At 49.5% G+C, this 21,658-nt stretch overlaps 1 protein-coding gene across 3 annotated transcripts in view; it reads right to left on the bottom strand.

Annotated features, from left to right (window-relative positions):
* Positions 1-21,658, bottom strand: part of LOC137527167 (phosphatidylinositol 3,4,5-trisphosphate 5-phosphatase 2B-like) — a 212,392-nt gene that overhangs the window by 111,342 nt on the left and 79,392 nt on the right. For all 3 annotated transcript variants that reach the window (XM_068247638.1, XM_068247636.1, XM_068247637.1), the window contains exon 4: positions 7,975-8,113. In XM_068247638.1, the coding sequence (XP_068103739.1) occupies positions 7,975-8,113 (139 nt within the window). The remainder of the gene's footprint in view (positions 1-7,974; positions 8,114-21,658) is intronic.

Genomic DNA, 21,658 nt, shown 5'->3' with positions numbered 1-21,658 from the left:
ACTGCTGCAGGGTACACTGCTGTGAGAAAATATATGTATAGATCTGTGTAGCGCTCAACATAAAAGTTCACATAAAATAGTAGACTAGTAGTCCAGGTCAGTGGTATACAGTCCCAGGATACACAACCAATCCACACAGGGTACTCTCACCGAATCAGATGGCTGATTATGTTACAGATCAGCAAAAAAGGCACATCAGGAAGATCTTTGACCACTTGCATCCATTTGTATCTGGAACTCAGAGAAAATACTTAAAACAAACGCTGAATAGCGTTATACTGCTTTATTTAAAAAAAAAGTTTAACCACTTGAGGACCCACCCTTTACCCCCCCTTAAGGACCAGCGCTGGTTTGATTGATCTGTGCTGGGTGGGCTCTGCAGCCCCCAGCACAGATCAGGGTGCAGGCAGGGAGATCAGATTGCCCCCCTTTTTTCCCCCCTATGGGGATGATGTGCTGGGGGGGTCTGATCTCTCCTGCCTGCTGTGGGTGGCGGGGGGGGCACCTCAAAGCCCCCCTCCGCGGCGAAATTCCCCCCTCCCTCTCCTACCTGCTGCCTCCCCTGGAGATCCGGGCTGCACAGGACGCTATCCGTCCTGTGCAGCCAGTGACAGGACGTCCCCTGTCACATGGCGGCGATCCCCGGCCGCTGATTGGCCGGGGATCGCCGATCTGCCTTACGGCGCTGCTGCGCAGCAGCGCCGTACAAATGTAAACAAAGCGGATTATTTCCGCTTGTGTTTACATCTAGCCTGCGAGCCGACATCGGCGGCCCGCAGGCTATTCACGGAGCCCCCCGCCGTGATTTGACAGGAAGCAGCCGCTCGTACGAGCGGCTGCTTCCTGATTAATTAGGCTGCAGCTGGCGACGCAGTACTGCGTCGCTGGTCCTGCAGCTGCCACTTTGCCGACGCACGTTATGAGTGTGCGGTCGGCAAGTGGTTAAAAGGATATCAGTACACTCACATTTAAGTAGAAACAATGCGCATCGTATATAAAATCCTCAGCGTCCCACAGAGCTTCCACACTTGTCTCTCCCAGCTCCAAAGCAATATTATGCTATGCAGCCTTTGTTTTAAGTTTTTAAGGAGCTGCATATTTTAAGAGGAGTCCGGACGAACAAGGACTTGATAAGCGCTGTTAGCTGGTCTTCTGCATGATCACCACGTCCATCTGGTGAGCATATAACAGTTTTACGAGATTGCTGGTGGAGGGCTGCCAAGCTTGAACACTTATACACGTGTGAGTGTGCATGAGATAGTTATACCATTGTTCAAAAGCTGGATTAGACTATGTGCCTTTATTTTTTCTGAGTTTCAGATACAAATGGATGCAAGTGGTCAAAGATCTTTTTGATGTGCCTTTTTTGCTGATCTGTAACATAATCAGCCATCTGATTTGGTGAGAGTACCCTGTGTGGATTGGTTGTGTATCCTGGTACTATATATCACTGACCTGGACTACTATTCTACTATTTTATGTGAATTTTTATGTTGAGCGCTACACAGATCTATACATATACTATTTCAGGGAGGTAACCCCCCCATTGTGTGGCGATCCATTTGTGCTCAATTTAATTCTGATTAGTTTCTTTTTCCTAGACAGAGGAGCGCTCATAACTAACCACATTGTTGTTACAATTCTGCTGTGAGAAAGTGCTTCACAGTACATAAGAAAGGGTAAAGTATGTTCTTTTGCAGATACCCCATTCAACAACAGCAGTCTGTGATCAACCCCAGCCCCTGCTCTGAGGAACAAAGAGCTTAGGAACTGTCTTAGTGTCCGTATACTTACAGCCTTAGGGAGCCTTTTTTCTTTCTCCATTTTATCAAGAAGCTTCTAGTATTTTGCTGCAATGTTTGGGGGTTACATCACATGTCACAGTTTTATAATGCCATCCATGGCTGCCAATGTCCTGTAATTTGTTTACTAGTACCTGGGCTATATGACCAACGAAATGTAACTTTAGTCTATTTTTATCTCAACATGGAAAAAACAGACAGCCGAAATAAAACAGACAAAAACGTGCGTTCCCTCTGTGGACATGTTATGTTACAGACTAATTATGTTATCTTGTGTTATTTATCATGACTGTTAATTGGGGGATTTTGTTTAAAAAATAAAGTCTTTGGAGACAAAGATAAATCATTCAAAAGATGTGGTTGTTTACCGTAATTCATCATTATTGACTTTCATAAATGTTCAAAAATCAATAAGGTTACAGGTCTCACATGGAAATCAGTTACAAAAATATAAAAACAAAATGATTAAATTGTTGAGCAATCTGTATGTATATGAAGGCTATTTTCTGTAGAGATCTTTTCCTTTCTCTGTGTGTGTATGTATGTGTCAGTGAAGAAAGAATGAATGCCAGAATCTTTCCTGCCTGAGCACTTTATATATGAAATGGGATGGTCCTACAATGAAACACTATTCCATCCTCTGGTCTGATTAAATAATGCTATATTTTCTATTTGTTGACCACTAAACGTAGCTGCTATAATTTAAATATAAACTCACATGTTCAAACTGGTTCAAACCAGGACATCTTTTGTCCTTTCTTCTGCTATGGCCAGAGAGATCATGAGAGACAGCTGCTTGACCATAGCTCTGGTTACACTGTGGGTATAACTGGCATTTACATCCCAAGCGAGGGGGTAGTCTACAGACATTTCAGCATTCAACCCCTGTTCCCCATACATTTTCAAATGAGAGAATATATTTCAATCAGATTTACCAATACCACATATAGATTAATTGACCAATAGTTTTGATATCTCATTCGCATGTATCCAAAACCGAAAATGTAACTCTCCACATAGCAGGGCCGTAGCTACATGAAGAAATCAAGTCATCAAATATTCTAAACCATTCGATTAAAATCTCAAAACATTCAACATATAACAATGACATTATAAATATTGTGCAGATTTCTTTTACATATTTTCTAATCTGTTTTATGCTAAGCATATTAGAGATTAAAAAGTGGAATGACATGGGGGGCTTAGGAGACAAATTCCATAGTTATTTGGGTTGAAAAAAGACTTATGTCCATGGAGTTCAACCAGAGAACAAAGTACAACACCAGCCTGCTCTCTCACATATCCCTGTTGATCCAGAGGAAGGCGAAAAACCCTTACAAGGCATGGTCCAATTTGCCCCAAAAGGGAAAAAATTCCTTCCCGACTCCAGATGGCAATCAGATAAAATCCCTGGATCAACATCACTGGGCATTACCTAGTAATTGTAGCCATGGATGTCTTTCAACGCAAAGAAAGCATCTAAGCCCCCTTTAAATGCAGGTATAGAATTTGCCATAACTACTTCCTGTGGCAATGCATTCCACATCCTAATCACTCTTACTGTGAACCCTTTCCTAAATAAATGGCTAAAACGTTTTTTCCTCCATGCGCAGATCATGTCCTCTAGTCCTTTGAGAAGGCCTAGGGACAAAGAGCTCATGCGCCAAGCTATTATATTGCCCTCTAATGTATTTATACATGTTAATTAGTTCCCCTCTAAGGCGTCTTTCCTCTAGACCAGTGGTTCCCAACCTTTTCCGGCCCGGGGAACACTGCCTGACCAAATTTTTCTCCGGGGAACGGCGCGGGGGGGCGGCGACGGGCGGAGTTGCGGCTGCATAGCTAGCATAGTTGCCCCAGTGTAGGGAGTTTACTTGCCTCAGTATAGCCAGTATAGTGCCCCAGTATAGCCAGAATAGTGCCCCAGTATAGCCAGCATAGTGCCCCAGTATAGCCAGCATAGTGCCCCAGTATAGCCAGCATAGTGCCCCAGTATAGCCAGCATAGTGCCCCAGTATAGCTAGTATAGTGCCCCAGTATAGCCAGAATAGTGCCCCAGTATAGCCAGCATAGTGCCCCAGTATAGTGCCCCAGTATAGCCAGTATAGTGCCACAGTATAGCCAGAATAGTGCCCCAGTATAGCCAGCATAGTGCCCCAGTATAGCTAGTATAGTGCCCCAGTATAGCCAGAATAGTGCCCCAGTATAGCCCCCCAGTATAGCTAGTATAGTGCCCCAGTATAGCCCCCCAGTATAGTGCCCCAGTATAGCCAGTATAGTGCCCCAGTATAGCCAGAATAGTGCCCCAGTATAGCCAGCATAGTGCCCCAGTATAGCCCCCCAGTATAGCTAGTATAGTGCCCCAGTATAGCCCCCCAGTATAGCCAGTATAGTGCCCCAGTATAGTGCCCAAGTATAGCTAGTATAGTGCCCCAGTATAGCCAGAATAGTACCCCAGTATAGTGCCCCAGTATAGCTAGTATAGTGCCCCAGTATAGCCAGAATAGTGCCCCAGTATAGCCAGAATAGTACCCCAGTATAGTGCCCCAGTATAGCCAGTATAGTGCCCCAGTATAGCCAGAATAGTACCCCAGTATAGTGCCCCAGTATAGCCAGAATAGTACCCCAGTATAGTGCCCCAGTATAGCTAGTATAGTGCCCCAGTATAGCCAGAATAGTGCCCCAGTATAGCTAGTATAGTGCCCCAGAATAGTGCCCCAGGATAGCCAGTATAGTGCCTCCCGCCCGTCCCCACGGCCAACGCTGTTATTACCTTAACAGCTGCCGCTCTCCCCTCTCCGGCGCCTGTATATTCTAGCAGCGTATCTCCGGCTGCTCTGTCTGTGTGATGCGGAAGGAAGCATCCGGGCAGCGGCTTCCTGTAACGGCGATATGTATCGCCGTTACTATGGGAACCGAGCCCTCCCTCCTTCCGCATCACACAGACAGAGCAGCCGGAGATACGCTGCTAGAATATACAGGCGCCGGAGAGGGGAGAGCGGCCGCTGCTATGCTAATAACAGCGGCGGCACGGGCGGGAGGGGGAGAAGAGGACGGCACACCAGGCAACGTTCCGCGGCACACTAGTGTGCCGCGGAACACTGGTTGAAAAACACTGCTCTAGACTAAATACTTTATCTAACTTTTATTGGTAAGTGAGACCTTCCATTCCTCGTATCAAGTTTGTTGCTCGTCTTTGTACCTGCTCTAAAACTGCAATATCTTTCCTGTAATGTGGTGCCCAGAACTGAATTCCATATTCCAGATGTGGTCTTATTTATTTATTTGTTGTATTTATAAAGCGCCAACATATTACGCAGCGCTGAGAGAGTTTTACTAGAGAGTTAAACGGGAAATATTATGCTAGCATCTCGAGTTTTTATTTCCCTATTAATGCATCCCAAAATTGTATTAGCTTTTGCTGCAGTGGCTTGGCGTTGAATACGATTATTTAAATTGTTGTCGATGAGTACTCCTAAGTCCTTCTTCAAGTTTGATGTTTTCAACTGTATTCCATTTATTTTGTACAGTGCTAGACCATTGGTACGACCAAAATGCATGACTTTACATTTTTCAACATTGAATTTCATCTGCCATTTATGTGCCCATATAGCCATCCTATCCAGATCCTGTTGCAATATGTCCCTATCTTCCTGAGAGTTGATGATTCTGCACAATTTTGTATCACCTGCAAAAATAGCAACATTGCTCACTACTGCATCTACTAGGTCATTACTAAATAAATTTAAGAGCGCTGGACCCAGTACAGACCCCTGTGGGACCCCACTGTTAAAAGTCACCCATTTTGAGTATGATCCATCCCCATAATGCAACTAACGTATTATGTATTAACTATAGTAGTATACTAAATAGCTCCTGGACTAGTAGGCAAGTCTAGGACCTTTCTTATTAGAACTGCTGTGTCACAGAGTGGGGAACCCTTCTTCATGAAACCACTAAGGCCCCATTCACACTTGCGGTTCGAGTCCGCAAGTGTCCGGGGTCAGGGGGCTGCAAAGAGACCGTACGGGTCTCTGCGGTGGCCACAAGTTGCGCCGGATGCATGTATCAGTTCCGGCTACAATAAAGTAGCCGGAACTAGATACATTGCAGTGCCGGAAAGGCACTGCAAGCATGGGGGATACCGGCGTGTAGTCCGGGCCCCCCAAGTGGCATAGGACACGGTGCTGGTCCTATTGCCAGTGTGATGAGAAATATCCGTTTCTCATTGCACAGCATGGCCGCATGTTCGGGTCAGGATCCGGCCCGGGTCCACAGCCGCACCGGGACGGACTGAAAAATAGAGCATGTTGGGAAAAAAGCCGGATCGTCCCGGAGCTGCGTTCCCGGATTGGATCCGGATCCGGATGTCGCACGAGTGTGAATGGATACATTGATTAACAATGTATCCATTCACCATCTGCTGTGTACGGAGCGTTCCGGGTCCGGGGAAGCCGGACCTGGAACGCTAATGTGAACCAGGCCTAAAAAGAAGTATAAATTTATAGTGGCATTGCAAAAGGGGATACAGAGTTTTCAACCGCACTATGGCCCCTGAACCAGAGTGGCCCAGCAAGGGCCTTCCTTCAACCACTATATTAGTGGTTACAATTAACAAATTGTTCCCCTTCCCTTGCTTACACCTCTCTGATACTGCGGCTATCCCTGACAGGATGTGATTCTTCATATCTATTGCCATAAACTTGAGGGGCCCAATGTAAAACTAGCACCGGGACCCATAGCTCCCTAACTATGATACTAAAAACATACTGTAGTAAACAGAATCCAAGTACTAGTCTGTCGTTACAGAAAAAGTGAGTTGAGCTAGGGACCAGTACTAGCGTCAGGCTATGTAAAGGTACCCATACACTTATAGATTTGCAGCAGATTTGACCATCAGATTCCTGTCAGGTCAAATCTGATGTATATTATTGCCACCTTATTGAGCTATGGGTATTAATGGTTGCGTACTTGCACAGGAACTTCCTTTTTTTTATGCATGTATATCAGTATAATGTATTGCTGTTACCCTGTTTTGAATAGGTAAGGGGTTTGTTTATCAATTGCTCATTTGCACAAACACTGATTTGCAAAGATGTTATTTTAAGATGCACTATATTAGCTGTTTCATCTTGTCTCCTCTTTTATAGTCTCTTCATAGCCTGTTTCTTATGCATAATGGTTTCTTTATGTGTTTTAAACTTTTTATATTTATTATTTATATATCCTAAGGACGATTTTTATGCAAGGATACAATATTTTGATGTAATGACACAATATATTACACTTTATTCTTGATGGACTATGATATAATTTTAACTGACTTCTTAAACTCTGTAAATGATATCAGCAGGGGCCTTGAAGTTGTATTGTGATTTCGTTTTTGTTTTAAGGCACTCTACTGACCTGATGAAGCGGCTACGGGCCGTGAAACGCATTGCTTAGTGCTCAATAAACGTATTTCTAATTGAATTGATATTGAGTTGTCTCCGTTAAGGTAGGCAAACCAATATATTTTTTTACTTACCGGTATATGAACATTGCTATTGTTTACCTTAGCCGGTCTAACCAGTAACCAATTTACGTCATACATCAGGCGCCTCCCACCACAGCATTTCCTGCATGTTAATTCAACTGAAAAAAACCCTATATTTAAATAAGTCATGAAACAGAAGAATCATTAAGATCCTTGGAAAACATATTTCATATCTGTATTTATCAGGAGTCAAATAGCCAGAACAGGAGAATTTACCATCACCAACCCCTATGAATAGTGAATGCACTAGTCTGCATTTCATCAGCGTGGGGCGTATTTAAATGAATCCCAATTTCTTGATTTCCTAACTGGCAAGAACACACATCCATCATCAGGCAATCCCCACCTGTGCAGGATACACTGGACTTTACTATTGTTCTGTTTCTTTTTTTAATATCCTTTTACCTCATCTACTGGGGGTTGGTTTATGTGAAGGTCATTCTATTTTTTTTTTTTTTTGTGGGGTTGAGGGGTTTAAGAAAAAATGGGCTGCACTACTTCCTCCACTACTGCTGTCATAGGATGATCTGGTTTGTCTTTCTTTTAGCAAAGCAATACGCAAAATGGATGAGAGGCAAGCAGCACACTACTAAGATCAGCAGCATTCTGTAATTTGAAGATTTGGTTCAGGCTTACATGTTTGTTCATTTTTTCCCAGTCTCTCCCGGCCAATGGGGTGACATAATGCGGTGACCAGTCCATTTCCCTTCCTTCTATAGGCAGATACAAGTTTGCAAAGTCCTGAAAATCTCCTCACTTCAATTCCTTGTACAGCCTACAGAGCAAACCAAGAAGCACATTTACAAAAGGAAGGAAGCAAGTGCTCATTTTCCAGATAAATCATGACTATCATGACAATCATGGAATCATGACTATGACATGGCAAAATAAAATATGATGATTATTATTATTATTTGTTAAACTGAACCTGAGATGAAAGCCATCTCAGGTTCTCTACTTACCTTGGGCTTCCTTAAGCCCCCTTGAGGCCGCTCAGTCCCTTGGTGTCTCCCCGGGTGGCTCCTGTACGCCACAATATGGGCTGAAAGCCTGGCCAAGTTACATCTCACATGCACGGCCCGGCCAGGAGCGCTCCTCCATCGCGATGATATCAATGATTGACTAGCCAGTCAGAAGGACAACAATGGCAGGACATATTGACACTGGCATTCTTTTGCTACTTGGGAATCATCAACAAAAAAATTTGCAGGGGTTTTAAAAAGGTTGAGGAAGGCTGGTCTAGGCTGTTACAGTATTATAAGCAGGGCCGTGCAGAGGATTCTCAAGGGGGGGTGCTCAAATTTGAAAAAGGGGCCCTAATCGATAAATCGTGCTAAATTGTGTATGTCATACCCCTTCTCCAGAAAGCACTAGGCAGTCTTAACCCCCCACCACACACACACACACACACACACACACCTTTATAGAAGTATCAGGCAGACTTTGTGTCTTCTTCCAACCAACTTCTTTGGTGCCACCATCCTCAAATCAGCAGTCATAGGTGCGCACTATTAGTGTGGGCACAGTGGAGCCTGATGTAGGCATGGATTCACCTTTCATTACTGGGACCTCTGTCCCTCTAGATCAGCACCCAAGCTTCTTTTCAGGCAAAGAAGCAGTGGTTGCCAATATGCAGTGGTTGCTAAGCATTAGTAGATGCAAAACTGCAGTAAGTGCCAAGGTGCAGTGGGTGCACAGATGCAGTGGGTGGTAAGACGCAAAGGTCCAGTTTGTGCTAATTTGCAGTGGGAGCCGATGTGCCAAAGTAAAGTCCGTGTCAAGCTGCTGTGGGTACCAAGGTCCAGTTTGTATTGTGTGTTTATTTGCAGTGGATGCTATGCTGTATTGGGTGCTGAATGAGTAGCAGAAGGCGATAAACAATAGTGGGTGCCATGTGAGTGCTAATTGGTACAGGGAGCCATGTGAGTGTTGGACATGAGTGAGCAGGGAGTGCCATGTGTGGTCTGGATGTGTGCCATGGGAGAGAACTGAGTCTCATATGGGTTCAGACCAAGGGTGGGTACTGGTTGCTATTTAAGTGCTGGCCATGGATAGGTACTAGGTGCATATAATGGCTTTGGAACTTTGTGCTGTGTGAGTACTATGCCATGTGGGTGTTGATTATGGGGGTTATAGGGTGTCATGTGGGTCTTAGGTGCAAATACTGAGTGCCAAGTGGGTTCTGGGAGCGAGTACATGGTAACATCTGAGTAATGGGTGCTGGCTAGTGGGGTATTTGTTGTCATGTGAGTGCTAAATGCAGAAGCTGGGTGCCATGTGGGTTCTGGGTGCTGCACAGGGTGTCATGTGCATTCTGGCTGTATGGGTTGGTGTCAAGCATCATGTAGGTGTTGATGGCAGGTACTCAGTCCCTTGTGAGTTCTGGGTGCACGTACTAGATGTCATATGTGAGTGTTTGGTGTTTGTTCTGGGCACCAAGTGGAGGCTTAGTGCAACTGGAACTACTGCAGATGAAACATGTGGGTGTTGGGTGCAGGTACATTGGTGCGAATACTTGGTGCATTGCCTGCACTAGGTGCTAGCTATGGGTGGGCATTGTGTATCATGTGGATTCTGAGTGCAGGTACTTTGGGTGCTAGTACTGGTTTATGTGAGTTCAGATAATGTGCAAGTACTGTGCCAAGTGGGTGTGAGTACTGGGTGCCAACTATAGGGTGAATGATGCAAGTACTAAGTGCCATATGGAGGTCGGATATAAGTATTAGGTGAAAGTTGCTTGGTGCAAGTACTGGGTGCTTGCTATAATGGGGGTTACTGGTTGAGTGTAATGTGGGTGCTGAATATTGGTGGGATTGCGGTGGGTGCAGGGAGTGGGAGGTCACTGTGGGTACTGCTATGAATGGCATAGTTGCTGCTAGGGGAGGTAGTGGTCAGTGTGGTTGCTGGGGGAGGTAGAGGTCACTGTGGGTTCTGTGGAAGGAAGAGGTCAGTATGAGTGCTGGAGAAAGGGGAGGTCACTGTGGGTGCTGGGAGAGGTCATTGTAGTTATTGGAGGAGGGAGTAGTTGTGGATGCTGTGTGTTGGGAGAAATCACTATAGGCGCTGCTTTTGGGATGGGAGGTCCCTGTAAGTGCTGCAGGGGACAGGAGGGTAGCCTCTGGGGGAGGGAAAGATCACTGTGGGTGCTGGGGGAAGGATAGGTCAGTGTGGGTGCTGGGGTAGGCAGGATCACTGCTAGATTTGGGGAAGGAGAGGTGATTGTGAGTGGTAGGTGAAGGGAGATGTCACTGTGGGAGGGAGAGGTCACTGTGGGTGCTAGATGGAGGGAGAGGTCACTGTGGGTGCTGGGGAAGGAGATGTCACTGTGGGTGCTAGGTGGAGGGAGAGGTCACTGTGGGTGCTAGGTGGAAGGAGAGGTCACTGTGGGTGCTAGGTGGAGGGAGAGGTCACTGTGGGTGCTGAGTAAGGGAGAGCTCACTGTGGGTGCTGGGGAAGGAGATGTCACTGTGGGTGCTAGGTGCAGGGAGAGGTCACTGTGGGTGCTAGGTGGAGGGAGAGGTCACTGTGGGTGCTGGGGGAGGGAGAGGTCACTGTGGGTGCTAGGTGGAGGGAGAGGTCACTGTGGGTGCTGGGGAAGGAGATGTCACTGTGGGTGCTAGGTGCAGGGAGAGGTCACTGTGGGTGCTAGGTGGAGGGAGAGGTCACTGTGGGAGGGAGAGGTCACTGTGGGTGCTGGTGGAGGGAGAGGTCACTGTGGGTGCTAGGTGCAAGGAGAGGTCACTGTGGATGCTAGGTGGAGGGAGAGGTCACTGTGGGTGCTAGGTGGAGGGAGAGGTCACTGTGGGTGCTAGGTGGAGGGAGAGGTCACTGTGGGTGCTAGGTGCAGGGAGAGGTCACTGTGGGTGATAGGTGGAGGGAGAGGTCACTGTGGGTGCTGGGGGAGGAAGAGGTCACTGTGGGTGCTAGGTGGAGGGAGAGGTCACTGTGGGTGCTAGGTGGAGGGAGAGGTCACTGTGGGTGCTAGGTGGAGGGAGAGGTCACTGTGGGTGCTAGGTGGAGGGAGAGGTCACTGTGGGTGCTAGGTGGAGGGAGAGGTCACTGTGGGTGCTGAGTAAGGGAGAGGTCACTGTGGGTGCTGGGTGCAGGGAGAGGTCACTGTGGGTTCTAGGTGGAGGGAGAGGTCACTGTGGGTGCTAGGTGGAGGGAGAGGTCACTGTGGGTGCTGGGGGAGGGAGAGGTCACTGTGGGTGCTGGGGAAGGAGATGTCACTGTGGGTGCTAGGTGCAGGGAGAGGTCACTGTGGGTGCTAGGTGGAGGGGGAGGTCACTGTGGGAGGGAGAGGTCACTGTGGGTGCTGGTGGAGGGAGAGGTCACTGTGGGTGCTAGGTGCAGGGAGAGGTCACTGTGGGTGCTAGGTGGAGGGAGAGGTCACTGTGGGTGCTAGGTGGAGGGAGAGGTCACTGTGGGTGCTAGGTGAAGGGAGAGGTCACTGTGGGTGCTAGGTGCAGGGAGAGGTCACTGTGGGTGCTAGGTGGAGGGAGAGGTCACTGTGGGTGCTAGGTGCAGGGAGAGGTCACTGTGGGTGCTGGGGGAGGGAGAGGTCACTGTGGGTGCTAGGTGGAGGGAGAGGTCACTGTGGGTGCTAGGTGGAGGGAGAGGTCACTGTGGGTGCTAGGTGGAGGGAGAGGTCACTGTGGGTGCTGGGGAAGGAGATGTCACTGTGGGTGCTAGGTGCAGGGAGAGGTCACTGTGGGTGCTAGGTGGAGGGAGAGGTCACTGTGGGTGCTGGGGGAGGGAGAGGTCACTGTGGGTGCTGGGGGAGGGAGAGGTCACTGTGGGTGCTGGGGAAGGAGATGTCACTGTGGGTGCTAGGTGCAGGGAGAGGTCACTGTGGGTGCTAGGTGGAGGGAGAGGTCACTGTGGGAGGGAGAGGTCACTGTGGGTGCTGGTGGAGGGAGAGGTCACTGTGGGTGCTAGGTGCAGGGAGAGGTCACTGTGGGTGCTAGGTGGAGGGAGAGGTCACTGTGGGTGCTAGGTGGAGGGAGAGGTCACTGTGGGTGCTAGGTGGAGGGAGAGGTCACTGTGGGTGCTAGGTGCAGGGAGAGGTCACTGTGGGTGCTAGGTGGAGGGAGAGGTCACTGTGGGTGCTAGGTGCAGGGAGAGGTCACTGTGGGTGCTAGGTGGAGGGAGAGGTCACTGTGGGTGCTGGGGAGGGAGAAGTCACTGTGGGTGCTAGGTGGATGGAGAGGTCCCTGTGGGTGAGGGAGAAGTCACTATGGGTGCTTGGGGAGGTAGAGGTCAGTATGGGTCCTAGGTGGAGGGTGAGGTCAGTATGCCACACTAGGATTCCTATCCAGGCCTCTTCACCTGAAAGTGCCTCAGGCGGAGGCGGGGCTTCCCGCGGGTGGGCGGGGCTTACCGCGGTAGGGGCGGGGCTTATTTTGCGCGATCAGAGGGGCCTTTTTTGCTGATTTTAAAAAGGGGGGGTGCCTGGGCACCCAGAGCACCCCCCTCTGCACGTGCCTGATTATAAGGGCTGAGTTTGATCTGCCCGGGCTTTCAGCAGATTCCTGTTCTCTAGATATTTATGAAATGAGTGTATTGGAGCACATTAAAGGATGTACCTATGAGTACATTTAAAAAGGGTGCCATGATAATTTGGGTGTCGGGAATAGCCACAAGTAGTGATGCTCAAATACCCCTTTTTAAAATTCGAGTTTGGTCGAATTCGAATAGTAAATTATTCGAGGTCAGTCGAATATTCGAGTCGAATAATTTTTACTATTCGATTCGACCTCGGACTTCGAGCTCACTATTCGAGTCGGTATTCGAGCTCACTATTCGAGCTGACTATTCGAATTGGCCTTAAATAGCTTCCAACACTTGTTTTGAGGGTGAATGATGCAAGAAACATCTTTTTTTCCAAGTAACAACAGCAAGTGATTATGTGGGGATGTTCCTTTAAAAAAAAATGTGGAAAGAGAAGTTGTGTCCTAAATTTTGTTCAGTAGTGTTACTGTATATACTTGTTCTTCTTCTTCTTTATCTTTCTTCTTCTTCTAGATCTTCTTCTTCTATATCTTCTTCTTCTTCTTCTTCTTCTTCTTCTTCTTCTTCATCATCTTCTTCTTCATCTTCTTCTTCATCTTCTTCATCTTCTTCTTCATCTTCATCTTCATCTTCTTCTTCATCTTCATCTTCTTCATCTTCTTCTTCTTCATCTTCTTCTTCATCTTCTTCTTCTTCTTCATCTTCTTCTTCTTCATCTTCTTCATCTTCTTCATCTTCTTCTTCTTCTTCATCTTCTTCATCTTCTTCTTCATCTTCTTCTTCTTCATCTTCTTCTTCTTCATCTTCTTCTTCTTTTTCATCTTCTTTTTCATCTTCTTCTTCATCTTCTTCTTCATCTTCTTCTTCATCTTCTTCTTCTTCATCTTCTTCTTCTTTTTCATCTTCTTCTTCATCATCTTCACGTATTTCTCTTTTCAATTTTTTTTTAAAGAAATGCAGCTATTTTTGAGCGTAACAAATAGCTGGTGGGCGCACGCATGTTGGAAGCGCCATTGTATGTGCTCCCTGGCAGTGGAAACACAAAGACAGCAGGAGGTAAATTCAGCAGCAGGAGGAGGAGGATGAGTGTGTGGCAGCAGGCAGTCAATGAGGCAGGCAGCTCGCCGTGACATAATAGCCCTGGTACCTAGCGGTGATACCAGGGCTGTAAATAAACACAACAGGAGGTCCCAGACAGCGGTCGTGCAGCCCACATTGTGTCCAATACACAACTGGGACAACACAGTTTTCAACCCGGGCACCTCAGAAAAATTAAACCTTTTTTTTTTTTTAATGGTTTTTTGGTTTTTGGTTTTACAACCAATATAGCTATTGTTTGACGTAATAGCTGGTGGCAGAGTGGCAGCAGAAGAAGGTAATGCTGTGTACCCTGGCAGTGGGAAACACAGACAGACAGCAGCAGCAGGAGGAGGAATGGAGGAGTAGGCGAGCAGCTATTGTTTGACGTAATAGCTGGTGGCAGAGTGGCAGCAGAAGGTAAATCATCTGTGTACCCTGGCAGTGGGAAACACAGACAGACAGCAGCAGCAGCAGCAGGAGGAGGTGTGGAGGAGCAGTGTGAGTGTGGCAGCAGGTAGGCAGCGTGACATAATAGCCCTGGTACCTAGCGGTGATACCAGGGCTGTAAATAAACACAACAGGAGGTCCCAGACAGCGGTCGTGCAGCCCACATTGTGTCCAATACACAACTGGGACAACACAGTTTTCAACCCGGGCACCTCAGAAAAATTAAACCTTTTTTTTTTTTAATGGTTTTTTGGTTTTTGGTTTTACAACCAATATAGCTATTGTTTGACGTAATAGCTGGTGGCAGAGTGGCAGCAGAAGAAGGTAATGCTGTGTACCCTGGCAGTGGGAAACACAGACAGACAGCAGCAGCAGGAGGAGGAATGGAGGAGTAGGCGAGCAGCTATTGTTTGACGTAATAGCTGGTGGCAGAGTGGCAGCAGAAGGTAAATCATCTGTGTACCCTGGCAGTGGGAAACACAGACAGACAGCAGCAGCAGCAGCAGGAGGAGGTGTGGAGGAGCAGTGTGAGTGTGGCAGCAGGTAGGCAGCGTGACATAATAGCCCTGGTACCTAGCGGTGATACCAGGGCTGTAAATAAACACAACAGGAGGTCCCAGACAGCGGTCGTGCAGCCCACATTGTGTCCAATACACAACTGGGACAACACAGTTTTCAACCCGGGCACCTCAGAAAAATTAAACCTTTTTTTTTTTTTAATGGTTTTTTGGTTTTTGGTTTTACAACCAATATAGCTATTGTTTGACGTAATAGCTGGTGGCAGAGTGGCAGCAGAAGAAGGTAATTCTGTGTACCCTGGCAGTGGGAAACACAGACAGACAGCAGCAGCAGGAGGAGGAATGGAGGAGTAGGCGAGCAGCTATTGTTTGACGTAATAGCTGGTGGCAGAGTGGCAGCAGAAGGTAAATCATCTGTGTACCCTGGCAGTGGGAAACACAGACAGACAGCAGCAGCAGCAGCAGGAGGAGGTGTGGAGGAGCAGTGTGAGTGTGGCAGCAGGTAGGCAGCGTGACATAATAGCCCTGGTACCTAGCGGTGATACCAGGGCTGTAAATAAACACAACAGGAGGTCCCAGACAGCGGTCGTGCAGCCCACATTGTGTCCAATACACAACTGGGACAACACAGTTTTCAACCCGGGCACCTCAGAAAAATTAAACCTTTTTTTTTTTTTAATGGTTTTTTGGTTTTTGGTTTTACAACCAATATAGCTATTGTTTGACGTAATAGCTGGTGGCAGAGTGGCAGCAGAAGAAGGTAATGCTGTGTACCCTGGCAGTGGGAAACACAGACAGACAGCAGCAGCAGGAGGAGGAATGGAGGAGTAGGCGAGCAGCTATTGTTTGACGTAATAGCTGGTGGCAGAGTGGCAGCAGAAGGTAAATCATCTGTGTACCCTGGCAGTGGGAAACACAGACAGACAGCAGCAGCAGCAGCAGGAGGAGGTGTGGAGGAGCAGTGTGAGTGTGGCAGCAGGTAGGCAGCGTGACATAATAGCCCTGGTACCTAGCGGTGATACCAGGGCTGTAAATAAACACAACAGGAGGTCCCAGACAGCGGTCGTGCAGCCCACATTGTGTCCAATACACAACTGGGACAACACAGTTTTCAACCCGGGCACCTCAGAAAAATTAAACCTTTTTTTTTTTTTAATGGTTTGTTTGGGTTTTGGTTTTGCAACCAATATAGCTATTGTTTGACGTAATAGCTGGTGGCAGAGTGGCAGCAGAAGAAGGTAATTCTGTGTACCCTGGCAGTGGGAAACACAGACAGACAGCAGCAGCAGGAGGAGGAATGGAGGAGTAGGCGAGCAGCTATTGTTTGACGTAATAGCTGGTGGCAGAGTGGCAGCAGAAGGTAAATCATCTGTGTACCCTGGCAGTGGGAAACACAGACAGACAGCAGCAGCAGCAGCAGGAGGAGGTGTGGAGGAGCAGTGTGAGTGTGGCAGCAGGTAGGCAGCGTGACATAATAGCCCTGGTACCTAGCGGTGATACCAGGGCTGTAAATAAACACAACAGGAGGTCCCAGACAGCGGTCGTGCAGCCCACATTGTGTCCAATACACAACTGGGACAACACAGTTTTCAACCCGGGCACCTCCGAAAAATTAAACCTTTTATTTTTTTTAATGGTTTGTTTGGTTTTGGTTTTGCAACCAATATAGCTATTGTTTGACGTAATAGCTGGTGGCAGAGTGGCAGCAGAAGAAGGTAATTCTGTGTACCCTGGCAGTGGGAAACACAGACAGACAGCAGAAGGGCAGTACACAGCAGCCCACTGTAGGTGTAAAATGTGTGGCTGCAGGCGACGTAATAGTCAAAGTGAACCAGGCTGGCTTAGTGAGCAGGAGCCAGGAGGTGGTAAAGGGTGGTAAGGCACATTAACAATGGTTCCGGCAGCCAGTTCATGTCCCCCTCTCGCCGACAACAGGGGCCAGGAACTCGCCTTCCACCCACGCCTGGTTCATCTTGAGAAACGTCAGTCTGTCCACAGACTTGTGAGACAGACGTGAGCGTTTCTCGGTGACCACGCCACCAGCTGCACTGAAGCAGCGCTCGGACAGCACGCTGGAAGGGGGGCAGGACAGCACTTCCAGGGCGTACTGCGCCAGCTCGCTCCAGATCTCCATGCGCTTGACCCAATACTCCATGGGATCAACAGGGGCATCGCTGTCAAGCCCGCTGTACGACCCCATGTAGTCAGCCACCATGCGGGTCAGGCGCTGGCTGTGACCGGAGGAGGATGCTGCTGCATGCATCTCCTCTCTAGTCACTGCTGCCGGAGCCTCTACAGTCCTGTAGAGCTCGTGGCTGAGAGACAGCAGGTCTGTGGGGCGCTTGCTGCTGCTGGATGCAGGCACCTGCTGCTGCCTCTGTGCTGGCTGCTGGACAGTGGGGGTGGAAGGCTGGGGGAAGGCTTCCTCCAAGCGCTCAACAAGGGCCTGCTGCAAGCTCCTTATTTGTTGCGCTGGGTCTCCTCCTGCAGGCGGCAGGAACTGGCTCAACTTCCCCTTGAGGCGTGGGTCCAACATCATGCTGATCCAGATGTCCTCCCTCTGCTTCATCTGGATCACCCTGGGGTCCCTGCGCAGGCACGTCAGCATGTGCGCTGCCATTGGGAAGAGGCGGGCCACGTCTGCTGGCACATCGACGTCAGTGCTGTCCTCATCCTCCTCCTCTGCCGCCTCATCCTCTCTCCACCCCCGCACCAACTCAGCTGCGCTGTGCTGATCCCCCTCATCAGCAGCCAGGTCAGGGACCTCCACCAAGTCCTCCTCCTCCTCCCCCTCAGAGGTGGACTGCGCAGCTGGTTGCCGCTCCTGCTGGTCCAAGGCTGCCGCTCCCTGTTCCAGCAAAGCATCGAGGGCCCTGTTCAGCAGAGAAACCAGGGGCACCCACTCGCAGACCATAGCATGGTCCCTGCTCACCATGTTTGTGGCCTGCAGGAAGGGAGCCAGCACAAAGCACACCTGCTGCATGTGCCTCCAGTCATCATCGGGGACGATGGACGGGATGTTGCTGGTCTTGTCCCTTCTCTGAGCTGCGGAAACAGTGGCCAGGGCAAGGTACTGGTTGACAGCGTGCCTCTGTTCAACCAGACGCTCCAACATCGCCAGGGTGGAGTTCCAGCGAGTCGGAACGTCAAGGATCAGCCGATGGCGTGGCAGATCCAGCTCCTTTTGCACGTCTTCCAGGCTCGCACAGGCTGCAGCCGAACGCCGGAAGTGACGCACAACATTCCTTGCCGTTTCCAGCAGTTCGCCCATCCCCTGGTAGGTGCGCAGGAACTTCTGCACCACCAGGTTCAGCACGTGGGCAAGACAGGGGATGTGGGTCAGGTTTCCCCTGTCTATTGCGGCAACCAGATTGGCCCCATTGTCGGCCACCACCTCTCCGACTCTGAGGCCTCTGGGGGTCAGCCAAATCCTCTCCTGCTCCTGGAGTTTGGCCAACACATGGGTTGCCGTCAGCTTGGTCTTCCCAAGGCTGACCAAGTGCAGCAGCGCTTGGCAGTGGCGGGCCTTCACGCTGCTGCTGAGGCGGGGGGTTTGGCCAGGTGTGCCGGAGGATGGCAGAGGATCGGAGGAACCTGCTGCAGTTCCCCTGACCCTGCGGGGTGGCACCACCCACTGTGTTGCTGCTGCTGCTGTGCCCGCTGCTGCTCTCCCATCCTCACCCCCTTCCACCAAGCTGACCCAGTGGACAGTGAAGGACAGGTAGCGGCCTGTCCCGAAGCGGCTGCTCCAGGAGTCCATGGTGACGTGGACCCTTTCACCAACCGCGTGCTCCAGCCCTCGCTCCACATTGGCCATCACAAAGCGGTGCAGTGCAGGAATGGCCTTGCGGGCAAAGAAGTGTCTGCTGGGGAGCTGCCAGTCTGGGGCTGCGCAAGCAAGCAGCGCACGAATGTCGCTCCCCTCCTGCACGAGTGTGTACGGCAGGAGTTGGGAGCACATGGCCCGTGCCAGCAAGCCGTTCAGCTGCCGCACGCGACGGCTGCTGGGAGGCAGAGCCCTAACCACCCCCTGGAAGGACTCGCTCAAAAGGCTCTGGCGTGGCCTTTTGCTGGCACGGGAATCAGCAGACACAGCGGAGGAGGCCACTGAGGACTGGCTGCCAGAACAGGCCTCAGTGTCGGCGGCAGGAGTTGCAGAGGGGGGAGGAGCAGTGCGTTTCCGCACTCCTGCTGGTGCTGCTGGAGGAGCAGGAGGGCGGGTGGCTGCTGTTGCTGCTGCTGCTGCTGAAGGCTGTGCAGTGATGGGTGTGGTGCCACTGCCAGCACCAGATGCCTTCAGCCTCTGGAACTCCTCATGCTGGTGGAAATGTTTAGCCGCAAGGTGGTTGATGAGCGAGCTGGTGCAGAACTTTAAGGGGTCTGCACCTCTGCTCAACTTCCGCTGACAGTGGTTGCAAGTGGCGTACTTGCTGTACACAGTGGGCATGGTGAAATATCGCCAGATTGGTGACTTAAACATCCCCCTACGGCATGGAAGCGCTGCTGCCTGTCTCCCTGTGGTGGTTGGGGGGGGGGCTTGGGGGGCTTGGGTGCGGCTGGTGGTGGTACTGGCAGATGCTGCTGCTGCTGCTGCTGAGCCTGAGACACCAGCAGGCTGTGGGACCTGCCTACTGCTGCTGCCAATGCTTGCAATGATGCGCCTCCTTGCAAGGCCCACAAGAGCATCCTCCTCCTCCTCCTCAGAGCTGCTGAGGACGACATCCCCTGGAGGTGGTGGCACCCAGTCTCTGTCTGTCACCGGGTCATCATCATCCTCCCCCTCCTGAAACATGTCCTGCTGGGATGAGGACCCCCCAAACTCCTCTCCTGATGCATGGATGGGCTGCTTGACTGTCGCCACAGTCTTGCTGTCCAATCCCTCATCCCCCAAAGTGCCCATCAGCATCTCCTCCTCAAGATCGCCAACAACAGCAGACAATTTACTCATGATGCCTGGGGTCAAAAGACTGCTGAATGACAGGTCGGCGAGTGACGGTGAACTGGCCTCCTCCCCAGACCCTGCTGGGCGGCTGCTGCGAACAGGGGTGGTGGTGGTGGTGGTGGTGAGGGTGGAGGCCTCGGATGCAGAGCTGATGGCGGGCTGCTCATCCTCCGTCATGAGTTGCACCACAGTGTCTGCATCCTTTTCCTCAATGGGACGTTTCCGACCCGGCTGGAGGAAAATGGGAGCAGGTGCTACACGCTGCTGCTGCTGTGTCTCTGCAGCGTGAGTTGCAGATGCTCCTGCTGGGCGGCGCCCAAGGCGTCCACGGCCAGTGGCTATGGGAGGAATGTTAGCCACTGACGCTGCTGCTGCTGCTGCGGAACTGTGCATGGTGGCGCGCCCGCGGCCGCGGCTTGCCACAATGCTGCTCCCTCTCCTCCTGATTCCCTTGCTGCCCTTCCCCTTGCCCAAACCGCGCTGGCTGCCACTTCCAGACATCTTCAATGTTTTGGGCGTATAGAGAAAAGTTTTTTAAAAGGGCGGCTGAAAAGTGGGGTACTTTAATGGAGTGGGTTGGTTGGTGAGGTGACTGAGTGAGTGTCCCCTAGTACATTAAGTAAGTAGTAACAGTCAGGAAGTACAACTAGCAGTTACAATAATCAGTAGTAATCACAAGTAAATTTAGTGTGTGTACACTCAGACAGTGAGTGCACGCACGCAGGAGCTAGTAGCCTATGGACAGTAACTGAGTGTCCTAGACTCCTAGTACAGTAAGAGTAAGTAGTAACAGTAAGTAGAACTAACTAATTACGATAATCAATCAGCGATCAGAAGGAAATAGAGTGTGTGTTGTGTGTGTACACTCAGACAGTGAGTGCACGCACGCAGGAGCTAGTAGCCTATGAACACAGTGACTGAGTGTCCTAGACTCCTAGTACAGTAAGAGTAAGTAGTAACAGTAAGTAGAACTAACTAATTACAATAATCAATCAGCGATCAGAAGGAAATGGAGTGTGGGTGTGTGTACACTCAGACAGTGAGTGCACGCACGCAGGAGCTAGTAGCCTATGAACACAGTGACTGAGTGTCCTAGACTCCTAGTACAGTAAGAGTAAGTAGTAACAGTAAGTAGAACTAACTAATTACAATAATCAATCAGCGATCAGAAGGAAATGGAGTGTGGGTGTGTGTACACTCAGACAGTGAGTGACCGCACGCAGGAGCTAGTAGCCTATGGACAGTGACTGAGTGTCCTAGACTCCTAGTACAGTAAGAGTAACTAGTAACAGTAAGTAGAACTAACTAATTACAATAATCAATCAGCGATCAGAAGGAAATGGAGTGTGGGTGTGTGTACACTCAGACAGTGAGTGCACGCACGCAGGAGCTAGTAGCCTATGAACACAGTGACTGAGTGTCCTAGACTCCTAGTACAGTAAGAGTAAGTAGTAACAGTAAGAAGAACTAACTAATTACAATAATCAATCAGCGATCAGAAGGAAATGGAGTGTGGGTGTGTGTACACTCAGACAGTGAGTGCACGCACGCAGGAGCTAGTAGCCTATGAACACAGTGACTGAGTGTCCTAGACTCCTAGTACAGTAAGAGTAAGTAGTAACAGTAAGTAGAACTAACTAATTACAATAATCAATCAGCGATCAGAAGGGTGTGTGTACACTCAGACAGTGAGTGCACGCACGCAGGAGCTAGTAGCCTATGAACACAGTGACTGAGTGTCCTAGACTCCTAGTACAGTAAGAGTAAGTAGTAACAGTAAGAAGAACTAACTAATTACAATAATCAATCAGCGATCAGAAGG

Source organism: Hyperolius riggenbachi, chromosome 8, assembly GCF_040937935.1.
Source record: "Hyperolius riggenbachi isolate aHypRig1 chromosome 8, aHypRig1.pri, whole genome shotgun sequence".
NCBI lineage: Eukaryota > Metazoa > Chordata > Amphibia > Anura > Hyperoliidae > Hyperolius > Hyperolius riggenbachi.
This window is presented reverse-complemented; position numbering and strand designations above follow the sequence as displayed.